Source organism: Hippopotamus amphibius, chromosome 17 (assembly GCF_030028045.1).
Source record: "Hippopotamus amphibius kiboko isolate mHipAmp2 chromosome 17, mHipAmp2.hap2, whole genome shotgun sequence".
Lineage (NCBI taxonomy): Eukaryota > Metazoa > Chordata > Mammalia > Artiodactyla > Hippopotamidae > Hippopotamus > Hippopotamus amphibius.
The window spans coordinates 22,334,385-22,348,425 of record NC_080202.1 but is presented as its reverse complement, the minus strand read 5'-3'; the positions used below and the strand labels follow the sequence as shown (position 1 = coordinate 22,348,425).

General features: G+C 39.9%; 1 protein-coding gene across 2 annotated transcripts in view; it reads left to right on the top strand.

The window, feature by feature from the left end:
* Nucleotides 1–14,041, top strand: part of AATF (apoptosis antagonizing transcription factor) — a 102,108-nt gene that overhangs the window by 30,995 nt on the left and 57,072 nt on the right. For both annotated transcript variants that reach the window (XM_057716192.1, XM_057716193.1), the window contains exons 5-8: nt 6,226–6,340; nt 7,534–7,741; nt 8,257–8,421; nt 9,757–9,840. In XM_057716192.1, coding sequence (XP_057572175.1) covers nt 6,226–6,340; nt 7,534–7,741; nt 8,257–8,421; nt 9,757–9,840 — 572 coding nt within the window. The remainder of the gene's footprint in view (nt 1–6,225; nt 6,341–7,533; nt 7,742–8,256; nt 8,422–9,756; nt 9,841–14,041) is intronic.

The window sequence follows — 14,041 nt, the reverse complement described above, 5'->3', positions numbered from 1 at the left end:
GAAGTGAACTAACAAAAGCAAAGCAAAGGATTTGCTTGAAAAGATTTAATCAAACGTCTTTCTTGGGGGATTAATTGCCGGGGACGACGAGTGCAAGTGGCAGGCTGGTGTGGATTTGAATGAAAAGTATTGTTCTCAGGCCGATATAGCGTGTGTCATTTTGACCTATAGTTTAGCTGTAGTTCTAGAGTTACTTTGGAAGGAGAAAAAAAAATGCTCTTGCAATCTCAATGTATATATCTGGGGTAGTAGGAGTGTGGGAGTTTATATATACTTGCACATGAATAATTGCATGTTTGCATATTTACTTTAAAAATAATGGTGTGGGTATTTAAAAACTGATAAGGTGAGCTTTATTTTACTCTATACATTCTCACTCTTCCCCGTTGTCCTCTATCCCCTTGCCAGAAATTTTACTTATTGGTTTATAATCTAATTAACGAACTGTATGTCCATGTCCAAACTTACTCTCTGCCTACAGTTTTATTTCGAACAGCCTAGATGAAGCAGGGAAAAATATAAAGCTGTTAGGTGAAAATGGTTTTTAGATTGGTGACATTTTATATATAGAATGCTTGTGTATGGGTAGCATGTAAATGAATACTTAATATAGGCATCTGTGAATACTAGTTCAGTCCTAGTGCTATAGATCAGAACAAGCAGAGCTTGAGATTTTTACCATGTGAAAGATGCTGATTTTGTGATGGTAATATACTTTCTCTTTCTACAGCATTAAAAAACTTGCAAAATACCTTAATGTATGAAAGCATTTGTTATTTTTCACCTTAATTCTGCAAGATAAACAGGCAAAGGATTATCTACATTTTATAGACGAGACCATTGAGACTTGAAGAGATTATATTGGTCCACTCAGTGGAAAATGACTAGTTAGCGATAGTGTCATTTGGAATACAGGGCTTCTGACCCTTAGTAAAGTACTCTTTCCATTTATTCTCCACTTGGGAAATTATTCCTAAAGCCAGTGCCCAGATGCTTGGGTTAAATCTTGGTAATAAGGTGAGGCATATGTCCTCCTTAATCTCCTCTTAAGGGAAAGCCCTCTGGAAGTGGACCATGTAGGACAAAATAAATATATATGTCCTTGACAGTCTCCATTTGTTTTGTAGCCATGTTCTAAGAGAGAGAGAGAAGATAGTATGTGTATCTCTGCTGCTTTTCTTAACTTTTTTTTTTTTTAATTTCTTTCTTTATTTATTGGCTTTGTTGGGTCTTTGTTGCTTGCTTGTGGTGGCTTCTCTTGTGGAGCACAGGCTGTAGGCGCAGGTTTCAGTAGTTGCGGCATGTGGGCTCAGTAGTTGCAGCTCACAGGTTCTAGAGCGCAGGCTCAGTAGTTGTGTCTTGGCATGGCGGATCTTCTCGGACCAGGGATCGAACCCATGTCCCCTGCATTGGCAGGAGGATTCTTAATCACTGTGCCACCAGGAAAGTTCCTGCTTTTCTTAACTTTTAACGCTGACGCTAATTGGGAGAAAAACTAGAGGTGAATTAGAAACTGTTGATTCCATTCCCTGTATTATTCATAGAGTTGAGCAAATAGAATTCAGCCCTCTATGAATGATAGAGTTTTTTGGCTTGGTTTGATTTGGGTTTTGTCTGGGAAGAATTCACTGTTGGATTTGAGCCTCCAGGAGAGAGTCTTTCCTCACCCTCGTTGGCTGTGGCTTGCAGGAGACCTACCTCTTCCAGCAAAGGATTACTCAGCATCTCTTCAGGTTTTACATAAAATCTCACTAAGAGGAAATGTGGCCCTAATATCACAGAGAAACGAGAATTGGGCTCTGGCTTCTGAATCTCTTTATAGGAGCTTGTCCATGTGTTGGCCACCGGTGACTTGACTTTGATAAACAATTTTTTTTTTTTTTGGTGGTTAGAAGCACAGAATTGCAGATTTCATCTCTGGTAGGTCTCTTGACACTTTGATGCATGGTGGTGCTATCCCTGAATGGAGCTTAAATACTTCAGGGCTACTTTCTGACTGGGTGAAGGGGTGTATAAAATGAGAACATATGAGAGAGTATTAACAGAAAGGCACACTTTGATTTACTGATATTGGCTCTCTGCTTTCTTGTTGGATTGATATGCTGTCTAATATATCTGCAATGGATTTTTTTAAACTGACTTGAACAAAATAAAAGGGCTTGTATAGCTACTTGAAGGTGGCTCTTAAAAGTAGTAGTCTTTTTGTTGGATGTTTTCACAATTCTTGGTTATGTTACATGTGAGAGTCAAATTATGACTTGCTTGTTGGGGGCAAGTAGCTATAAACATTATGGACTGCTTTGCAGCTTCTTCTCTGTGTGGTTCTTGATCTTATATTTTGGATCATGGACACGTAGTACCTAAAGGAAGTAAGGGACAGGCACTTGCTTTTCCTGCTCTTACAATTTTTTATTGTGGTGATAAGACACATAACATGAAATTTCCCATCCTACCTGTTTTAAGTGTACCGTTCAGTACTGTTAAGTACATTCACATTGCTGTGCAGCCAGTCTCTAGAACTTTTTAATTTTGCAGAGCTAAAACTCTATACCCATTAAACAACTCTCCACTTCCCTCTTCCCCCCAGCCTGTGGCAAGCACAGTTCTACTTTCTGTTTCTATGACTTAGACTACTCTAGGTACCTCATATGAGTGGCATCATGATACAATATTTGTCCTTCTGGAACTGGCTTACTTCACTTAGCATAATGTCCTCAAGGTTCATCCATGTTGTAGCACGTGTTGGAATTCCCCTCCTTTTTAAGCTGAGTATCCATTTGAAGGATTGTAGATGATTTTTTCTGTATAGAGATAGACTGGGATGGTAGAATTATTACTACTTTGGTCTTCGGATTTTTTTAAGTGTTTTTTAAAATTGTGTTAACATAGATATGACATAAAATTTACCGTTTTTAACTATTTTAAAGTGTATCGTTCAGTAGCAAGTACATTCACACTGTTATGCAACCATCACCACTGTCTGTTTCAAAAACTTTTTCATCATCCCAAACTGAAACTCCTAGATCCATTGAACAATAAGTCCCCATTCCCACCTCTCCCCAGCCCTTAGTAACCACTCTTCTATTTTCTGTTTCTATGAATTTGACTTTTTTTTTTTTTCCTGCATTGGGTCTTTGTTGCTGCACGCAGGCTTTCTCTAGTTGCAGCGAGTGGGGGCTACTCTTCATTGCGGTGTGTAGGCTGCTCATTGCGGTGGCTTCTCTTGTTGCAGAGCACAACTCGCGGGCTTCAGTAGTTGCAGCACACAGGCTCTGTAGTTGTGGCTCTAGAGTGCAGGCTCAGTAGTTGTGGCCCACGGGCTTAGTTGCTTCTCAGCATGTGGGATCTTCCCGGACCAGGGCTCGAACCCATGTCCCCTGCATTAGCAGGCGGATTCTTAACCTCTGTGCCACCAGGGAAGTCCCGAATTTGACTATTTTTTTTAGGTACCTCATGCGAGTGTAATCCCACAATACCTGTCCTTGTGTGATTGGCTTATTTCACATAGCCTAATATTTTCAAGGTTTAGTCTTGGGAATTTTGAAGACTGCTTTGCAAATGCAAAATTGATTTGTGGTTTCACTTTGGAGAACATGGACCCTCCTAAGATGTAGCCATTTCTAGAAAAGGAGGTGAGAACAATGGTAGATACTTGCATAGAATTTGGATGAGAAATTTCTGTGTTTTCATGGGCTTCGTTCCAAGTATTAGTGTCTCTTCTATTTCTTCAGATTCTTGCTATAACATACTTTCAAAACCTTAACTATCATGGAATCTCTATAAAATTCTCAATTAATTTAAAGAATTTCCCTATATATACATAATTTTACATTACCTTGGTTACACACTTAGCACATTTAGACTTTAAAGTAATTCTTGTCTTAAAATGATTATGTCTTTATTCTTTTCATGCTTCTTGCCTACTTGTCATCGTGTTTACACTTAATCCGTTTCCCCAAAACTGTCAGAAGAGTAATTCTTTAGTACTTTTTTCTTCTTCATAAGAATAACTTTTTATCTTTATATTTGGTGGAAAGATTTTTTGTTTGTTTTGTTAAGATTCAGAGCAACAGGTTGAGAATCTTGGTTTGGAACACAAGACATTTTGGATTTTTTTCAGGTAATTAGGTATTGCAGGTCCCCACATGTGGTGTAAATATGTACTGATTATAAAAGGATTCGAATGTGGCATTCGGAAAAGATATGATCAAGGGTCTTATGTTACTTTTAAATAAACAAGTTGTATTTTTATAGTCTTATATGGAGGGAGGCTTATATTGAGTTCCTTCTCACCAATCAGAGGAGGCCTTCTCAGGTAAGCTCTTAGCCTTATGTTGAAATGGAATGCTGCCAGCGTGATCTATTTGGAGAACTTAGTCAGAGTCACGTATTGGTGTCCTATTGATGAAATAGTTTGGGATGTAAAATAGTGAGAAAGCTACTCAACTGGGCAAGGTAGAAGCAGAAGAGATAGAATCAAATTCATAAAAATCACGTAAACTGAAGTTTGTGTGGACTGAAGTTAGCCTGGAATATAAAATAAAAATGAATGTAGGGATTGCTAAATGAGAGTAAGGATGCTTGTGAGATTACAGTTACTTATGGGAAAGCGGGAAGGAGTGATAGAAGCATAGCCAGAGACAGCTGGACACCTGTTAGTGATAAGAAGTATGGAAATCACAGGATTTAGCAACTGATTGAATATATTGAATAAGGGCACCAAAATGTCTGTGATCTCCTATGAAAATACATTAAACAGAGATGAGAGAATCAGACAAAAGGAGAAGTATTGGTTGGAAGAAATATTAGGGTGGAAGAAAAAAGTTTTGTTTCTGACCTGGTGTGTTTTAGGGAGTGATAGAGCATCCATGTGAAGATTTTCTTGGCAGTTGCTGGAAATGCGCAACTTTGATTATAAGGAGAGCTGTCTGAGTGCTATCAAAACATGACTGGTAATCAACAGCCCTGTTAGTAGGATTAGGCTGATAAGGAAGGTAAAAGTTCAGTTCTCAGAGGGCCAGTTTTTATTCCTTAAGTTCTTGGTCATAGACTGAACTTGATCCTGACCAGTGCATCCTGTTGGCTGTGAGGAGAACCAGGTGAGAACATACTCTCGGTGTGCAGATTTTTTTTTTTTTTTTTGGCACACGGGCTTAGTTGCTCCGTGGCATGTGGGATCTTCCTGGAGCAGGGATCGAACCTGTGTCCCCTGCATTGGCAGGCAGATTCTTAACCACTGCGCCACCTAGGAAGCCCCACGGTGTGCAGATTTTTAATACACAGTTCAATACAGTGGAACTTCCATATCCTTGGGTTCTGCATCCACGGATTCAGCCAACCTTGGATCGAAAATACATGGAAAGAAGAAATGTCAGAAAGTTCCCAAAAAGCAAAACTTGAGTTTGCAGCACTCCAGCGACTGTTTACATGGTGCTCATAATGCTTTTTATAGCAGTTACATTATATAGTTATTATAAGTAATCTAGAGGTGATGTAAAGTATGTGGGAGGATGTGTGTAGGATATATGCAAATACTTGGCCCTTTCACATGAGGGACTTGAGCATCCGCGGGTTTTGCTATCCTGCGGGAGAGGTCCTGGAACCATTCCCCGCGGATACCAAGGGATGAGTACACTGCAAACAGTAAGTCATTAACTTGGGTTTCTGTTTGTGAACAGGAGCTTTCCATAAGGATATTCGTTGAGAGATTGAATGAATGGGTGGCAGCTCACGCCAGAGGCAAAGGAGATCTCCTGGGGGAGGGTGGTGATGGTGGTCGGGGTCCCAGGACTAAGCTGTGCTCTTCAGGAGAAGAGAAGGACGTGCTTAAGGAGTTGATCAGCAAAGGGATAATCCAAGAGGTCAGGGGTAACCTGTAGAAAAATATCTGAGAAGGTAACACCAGAAAAAAATGATGGGTTATGATGACAGGCAGGGAGGGGAGTTTGTCACTTACTAAATCTAAGAACTCACAGTTTTTCGGAGACATTTTTCTAAGTACCTTACACATTGTTACCTTCTTGTTCCTCACAACGACCCTGGGAGGCAGGCACTGTTATTATTTCCTTTCAGGAATAATTCTGTATTTCAGAGAGTTCTTAGCCGCCAGCGGACCCTGTGCCCATCCCCTCAGCCAGTACTGCTCAGGAGGCGGCTGTATAGGCATCACCTACTTTGGAGAACAGTAGATAATGAACTGTTCCTTCTCTCTGCTTTATTTCCCAGGTCACAAGGCACTGAAAGCATTGTTGAGGTCGTTGGTAGATCTTCAGGAAGAGCTGCTTCTCCAGTACCCAGACACTAGATATCTGGTAGATGGGACAAAGCCCAAAGCAGAAAGGTATGGAGGGAATGGAACTGTGGAATTGCTTCTTTCCTTTTCATCTGAATGGTTTCCCATAATTTATGAAAAAGAAAGCCAGGTCCTTTCCAGACAGATATCAGACTTAATGTTAGTAAAATAGAGCCTCTTACATTTAATTGGTGGCCAGGATGGCGCATAAATTGAGAATTAGGTTTTGTATTTTTTTATGCACAGTTGTGCCTAATTCTCTTTGTAAGCTTCTGCGCAAAGAGCTTGCCTTCTTTTAGATCTAGCGAAATTATAGGTGAAAGCACATTTTTCATATGAACACTTAATTAATGTCTACGGATCCCTTCGTTGCCCATACGTGGAATGGCCAGTCACAACCGTCGACTTGTTAGTGGGGGAAGAAGCAGTTATTTTGAAGGGTGGAGAAGTTTCGAAAAATAGCAGATTTTTTTTTCCCTTTCTGAAATTAGCACAGTTGGTGAAGGTTCTCCCCCGCCTACCCCCTTCACTTGAGCCTGCTGCATAAGGTAGCTGCCTGCTGTTTTCCATTGGGCCTCTCCTCTGCTCCATTCCTTTCTACTGAATTAGTTGGAAGGACAAAGGAGAGGTGCTCACATGTAGTAAAAGCACTTCCTGTGTGCTGGGGTGGGTAGCACAGGGAGTGCAGCTGGCTCCGTGGCTCTAGGCTCTCGTACTTTCTCACGCGGTTGAGGGTGTTGCGTCCTAACTCAGGTTCTGTGGCCTATCCCTTTGAGTTTTCTTCACATTCTGCTTCTCTTCCTTTGGTTTGACTTATATTATTCAGCTTTCCTGAACAATTGGTTACAGGGAGACATATTTCCCTTATTGATTTGGGGATTAAGGTCATAAAAGTACGATTATGTGTTTAATTTTTAAAGACCCTCCTGTAACAATGTTCATGTGCATTTCTAATAGTGTTTTTAAGAACCTCATTTATATTTACCATCGGCTTACCTTTTAAAAAATATTTAGAAACCATCTTATTTTTATATTTATTTGAAAAGTTACATGAGTTTTTGTTTGACCTCATGAATGTTCTCTTCCAGCAACAAAAAATAGCCATCCTCACCTCTCCGGGGCTATTTAAGACGCAGGCAGCATAGGGAAGGCCCAAATACGTCTGGACTGCATGTGGGCCTAGGTTTTGATTTAGGTGACGTTTATTTACATCAGACTTGGTGTTCTTACTGGTTTTCCAGTGAGGAGGAGATTTCCAGTGAAAATGAAGAGCTCGTAGAAGAGAAGCAGCAGCAGCAGCAGAGGAGGGCCCCAGCAAAGAGGAAGCTGGAGGCTGAGGACTACCCCAGCTTCATGGCGAAGCGCTTCACCGACTTCACCGCCTACAGGAACCGCACGCTCCAGAAGTGGCACGATAAGACCAAGCTGGCTTCTGGAAAACTGGGGAAGGCAAGTGTGTGCGCCCATGTGTGTGTCAGGCAGGTCATGGCAACCTGAAGCAGATGTGAGAAATTGGAACTGCAGCTCCCTTCCATGGATGATGCCTCGATGTAAGAGTAATCATTTCCGTAGAAAAATTTACTGAACTCCTACTGTTGGGGTTTATACCATTCAGGCGTGGGATTTCAACTTTATTAGAAGGAGTATTTTATTCTAGAAATTGTGGCCTTGGAAATACAAAATACTTTGAAGAAATGGACTTTAAAACAATTATTATTAAAGGAGCAGAAGTTAATCTCTGGGTATAGGAAAGCAATATGATCTGCTTAGGACTAACTTTTTTTTTTTTTTCTTTTATTTCTGAGAACAATTACAGCCATTCACAAGCTCAATCTTTAACAGAAAGTCCCTCCTGGAAGGAGGATTGTCTGTTTCTCTGCTGACACAGAAAGATAGAGAAACCAACCTAGCTGCCTTCAGCAGAGACTTTCCACGTTATCTGACACTGGTTAATGTTGTTGCAGGGTTTTGGTGCCTTTGAACGCTCAATCTTGACTCAGATTGATCATATTCTGATGGACAAAGAAAGATTACTTCGAAGGACACAGACCAAACGCTCTATCTACCGAGTTCTTGGCAAACCTGAACCGGCAGCCCAGCCTGTCCCAGAGAGTTTGCCGGGACAGCCGGTAAGAGCTGTGATGCACGGTGATTATGGGAGCAGTTTCTAGGAGGCTGATTAACTGAAAACTCTGATCATCTCCTTGTAGGTATTCCTCTGGGTATAAGAAGTCAGAGAAAGAAGGGGGAAAAAAGCACTACTTTACTAGATTGTTGAGAAACTGAGAATATGTGGGAGGAGAAAGTTTTTTAAAAAATGAAGCTATTATTGTGTGTAGCCTTCTCTTAATTTTGAGTTTAATATGTCTGGTCATGGAAGCATTTGTAATCCAGTTTTTGAAATTCAATTTTAAAGCTTCTTCTTTAGAAACGCCAGTATTGAAGCTAATGTGTACTTTCCTTTGGGTGTTTAGATACTCCAGGAAAGGATCCAGAATTGGAATAGGCAGAGTCTTCTGTCTAAAGGAAACTCTTTTATCTATAGTAGAAATACGTACTTAATATATTTTTTAAGTTCAGAAGACTTTAAAATGAAAAGTAAAATTCCCCCAGTCTACAAGTTCCACTCCTCAAGTTTAACCAGTGTTCATAGTTGTAACATGTTTTCAGGTATTTTCTATTTATATCTGTAAATATACACACACATACACGCATATAAGACATATGCACTTATAAAAATATGGTTGTCTTTTTTTAACTAAGTGGGATGGGTGTGTATATATGTGTGTGTTTATATAAAATGTTTATGAACTATGTATGAAACCTTACAACTTTCTAAATTGTTCTAGATACTCTTTCTTCCATGTCATTCCATGGAGGTCTATCTCATTTTTCCTAATGGCTAGAGTATTCCATCATGTGGATGTGTACTGTAATTTATTCAAACAGTGGATATTTATGTGGTCTCTAGTTTTAGAAACAGGGCTGTAGAAACGTTCCTGAGCATTTATGTTTTTGTATTTATGTGAACATATGGATAGAATTCTACAAGTGGAAATGTTAAATCAAAGAGCATATGCATTTTAAATCCTGATAGATGTTGTAAAATTGCCTCAAGAAGGCTGCATTAATTTCTAGTCCCACCAGCTGTGTTTTCCAGTACTGAAGATTGCCAGTTTTAGAGGTAAAAAATGATGTCTTCTCATTTTAATTTGCGTGTATTTAATTAGAATGAGATTAAACATATTTTCATATAACTATTGACCGTGGTTTTCTTTTTCTATCAGGTGCCTATTAATGGTTTGCCCATTTTTCAGTTGCATTGTTTTTGTTCTTTGATTTTAAGAGCTCTTTATATCTTAAGGAAAATAGTGCTTTGACTGTTATACATATTATTTATAGTAGCAGCTATACTTATTTTGGTAACTTCATTGGGATTCACACTTTCCTTCTCATTGATATAGGAGGTCCTTCCTCAAGCCCCTGCCAATGCCCACCTGAAGGACTTGGATGAAGAAATCTTTGATGATGATGACTTTTACCACCAGGTATGATTTTTACACTCTTTTCTTATAAGTAAGGCTTCAGCATTTTAAAACAGCTGATAGAGTTCTCAGACCAAAAGGTAGCTTACTTTGGATGGATAGCGTCAGATAGGGAGTTAGAACTCTTGTGTTCAGAATTGACTTACTATGTAGTTCTGTATTTATTGCTTTGCTTTTATATTTTTCCTTTTGAAATGAAAATAGGTACAGCTACTTTGTTAGTTGCTGCAGAGTGTAAATTCTTTGTAAAACAGTTTCAGCTTCTTTGCATCAGGTCGTTTATTCTCTCTCAGCCAATTTTGATGATGTTAGTGGAGAATCTTTTTGTTTTGTTTGTTTCTTGTCCTATTACCATTAGATAAGGATGTAGAGCTGAAGGGCCGGGATCCCAGAATTCTTGAATTGCACTTCTGGGCCTGTTAACCTATTAAGTCTCTTCTCTTAAAACTTTTGTGCATGTGTGCATGTTCAAATTAGTTAAGCACGTATTGAGATTGTCTGCTACTGTTGATTATAATAATAGCGTAGTGCTTTGAAGACAGAAAGAATTGCTAGAGGTTGAAATGTGGTCCAGTTCTCAGTATCTCTTCACAGACATTCCTCTGTTCGTTCCCTGATGCTATGATCTGCTGTCGTTGCTGCTCTTTTTGATGATGGTGGTGACCGTTAAGGTATACTACAAACATCTGGGCTGTTCTAAAGGACTAAAATAATTTTCTGTAATCCTGGGTCTCTTGATAAGTCATACTTCTTAATGAAATGTGCTTTAGGATGTACCCTCTCTAGCTCTGGAGCGTCGAGGATGCTGTTCAGCAGTGATATACCAGTTTTGGTTGAGCCATTATTTATCAAGATGATTTTTTTCTCCTCTGCTGAATTTTTAGTGTTAACCTTGGCCGAAAAATTTGCAGATGCTTGTTGGTGATTTAGCCATGTTATATGTTGTATATGGAATACAAAGGCAGGAACTTAGGAAAATTACACTGTGAAGCAAGTAGAACAAGTGATTCTGTATTGGGGATGCCTCTGGTTTCGCCGTAAAAGAAAAGAGACTTTTTATTAATCTTGTTGTTCACTCTGTGATGTTCAATAAAATTATTGCTGTAAGTCTCAGAAGTAATGATGAGAGGGTATAGGCAAGAGGATTGGTGTGGCCCCAGGCGTTCCTAGTCGGAGGTCCTGATTCTTTTTTCCTTTTCTTCTCTTATTATATCCATTTGTCAGAAGAGTAGGGGACGCAGTTTTGTTCTAGATTGTCTAGGAAGTACCTGATACGGGATATTGATGCTGTATATCTGTGTGAGATCATGGGAGACAATCCAGAATGTTCCAGTCTTCATTAATTGAAGTGTACATTGTTCGATGGAAGGTGCATCATAAATTAAATAGGCTTAATAAAATAAACTGAAATTACTGGGAGGAAGATGCTTCCACTGACAATCCTTAGTCTAAAAGATTTTTTTTTTCCTGGCCTGGAGGTCTGCTTAAAAAGAAATAGCATTACTTGATTGGCCCTTCATCCCAATTAATAATTTTAACTTCGATAAATTCTGATTTCAGTTATGACTAGTCATATCTTAGCTTTTCCCCTTGCTGGTTAATTGGGGTGCTGGGGTTAATCTAAATTAAAACTTAAACTAATAGAGGTCAGCAAGGCAGCTGAAACACCTGAGTGAAACAAATGGGGCTGCCAGGCGCAACTTTATCTTGGCTGTTTCCCAAGAGGGAAGTGGCAGCAAATTGGAGTTGTTTCAGCCTTCTGTAAAGGTGAATGATGGGTGACACTCGTTAATGTACAGCATCTCCGGAAGCATTCCAGATTGCTTTGCTGCTGTACCAACTGCTGCCATCCATGCACAGTCAGTAGGAACTGGACCAGTTGCCAACATCTGGCAGCACAGCAAGGAACGGGTGCAAGTCTTGAAACCCCGCAGATTCTAAATATGGTGCTTAGAAGTGTGCAGGCTTTAATCACTTACCACTCTTTGGCAGCAGGCTACGACAGCTTATCCTAGCCTCGTACATCACATCCCGACATCTGCTGAGCCGCAAGGCAGCTGCACATTCATTTTCTTTTCTTGCCTTTTCTCTTTGCCTCCTATTCCTCTTCTTCTTCCCACTACCCCCTCTCCCCTCCCCCCCCGCCCTCCTCCCTTCAGTTTTCCTCCCCCTCCCCAATATGCTTCTTGGGAGAGATGATCTGTAAAGATTACTGCTTCATTGTGTGCAAGTAATTGTGGTGATGCCAGGCCCTTGACAGACACAACGTAGCACCTGTTCTGCTGACCTGGTTAATTTCTTCTGTTGAGTGGGATTTGCCAGAGATTGGAGCTGAAGCCAATTCAATGATAAGGCTAAAGAAAATGGCTGTATGTTTTCTGTCACCTCCCAATTAAATTGGCTTCATAAAGTGCTTTCCTTTATTTGTCAGGGTAGTAAGCCTGAGCTAAGTGTTGCATTCAGAAGTGGTACAATGTATCACAATGGGCCTGTGAGTTTTCATTTGTGTTTTTTTCATGTGGTCATGTGGAAGAGCTGGGTGGTGCATATAATACACCCCCCCCCCACACTTTTTTTTTAAACCATACTTGAAGCCAGACTCTTTGGGCCCATGTTTTGTAAGGAAGAGATTATAGCCACATTGAATTTTAATGTTTCATTGTAAGGGTTTAAAGGCTTACTTGGTTAATTCAGGTGTCCGGAGGCTTTGTAAATGCCCTCACCGCTGAGAATGGTGTTCCAGGTCAGAACACCCAACACATACACACTCACTCTCTTTGTTTCATAAGGGGCCTTAAATTACTACAACTCAAAAACTATACTTGCATTATTTAATAAAGGTGCGTATATATGTGTATGTGTGTATAAGCATATACATACGGGGGAACACTGAGGAATATCAGATATTGTAAGTAATTATATCGTTTTTGAGCTGAAAAGAACCTCACAAGAACCTGAGTGCCTGAGACGTTAAGGAACTTCCTGAAAGTCAGGAAGTAAATGGCAGCACTGGTACTTGATCTCAAGACTTCTTTTTTTTTTTTTTAATTAATTAATTAATTAATTATTTTTGGGGGGGTACACCAAGTTCAGTCATCTGTGTTTTTTTTAATTTAATTTAATTTTATTTTATTTTATTTTTTTTGGGGGGTACACCAGGTTCAAGCATCTGTTTTTATACACATATCCCCGTATAATCATCTGTTTTTATACACATATCCCTGTATTCCCTCCCTCCCTTGACTCCCCCCCCACCCTCCCTCGAGTCCCCCCGATCTCAAGACTTCTTAAGCCAAATCCTGTTCTTCCCACACCTTTATTTCTTAAATAGTTCATTCACCAGCCATAAAAAGACTACACTATAGTATTACAGTTTTCAGTTTGTAAATAACTAAGCTTCTTTTTCTTAGGACCAGAGGAAATATTATGTGTGTTAGAAAGTAATTTTTTTCCCTTTGAAGGCAAATGATTTATTGAACTGGTTTCTTAACAATTCTAATGAAAAAATTAGCTTTCTAGTTGTGTTATTGGTTTGTTTGGAAACTGGAGTTGCTGAAAGCCCAAAGTGGGCCCAGTGGTGGCGGTTTTAGGAGGGAAACCGTCCGCTGGCTGCAAACACTGCCGAGTCTCTCTGCCTGATGGAGTCAGTCCGCCTCTGGCTTAGCTCCTGTCCGCACTCGTCCCTGAGGGTGCTTTCACAAAATAGGAAGGCTGCAAATGACCCTGAAGGATGAGCCGTTCAGAAGTGTTTTCAGCATCCTGCTTTTCATTTTCATGATCCCGTTTGCTGCTCTTTAAGTGCTTTTAAGGTGTGTTGTCTGTATCCCCATTTAAAGTTTTTGTTTCTTTGTCTTGGTTTGCTTTTTTTAAACCATCGGTTGATTTTTGACTTGAGAGGCCTGAGTTCTTAAAGAATTGAGGAAGGACTAACATTTACTGAACACTAGTTATGTGCCAGCTCCTGGACTGGGTAGATAGGTTCTTGACTCACGTCTTTATTTAAGCCTCCCAGGATCTCCATGTTGAGATATGACTGTACTTAGTGATAAGCTGTGTAAAGTGACTGGTTTTATTCTTTTCATAGCCAAGACCTCAAACTAGTTTCTTGTCACCTTGTGAGGTATTTTGTTCTGAAAGGACTAATTGAGCTTAGATATTGACAGATCGATACCTGGATTTCTGAGGGCGTTCCTTGGGAGTTTGC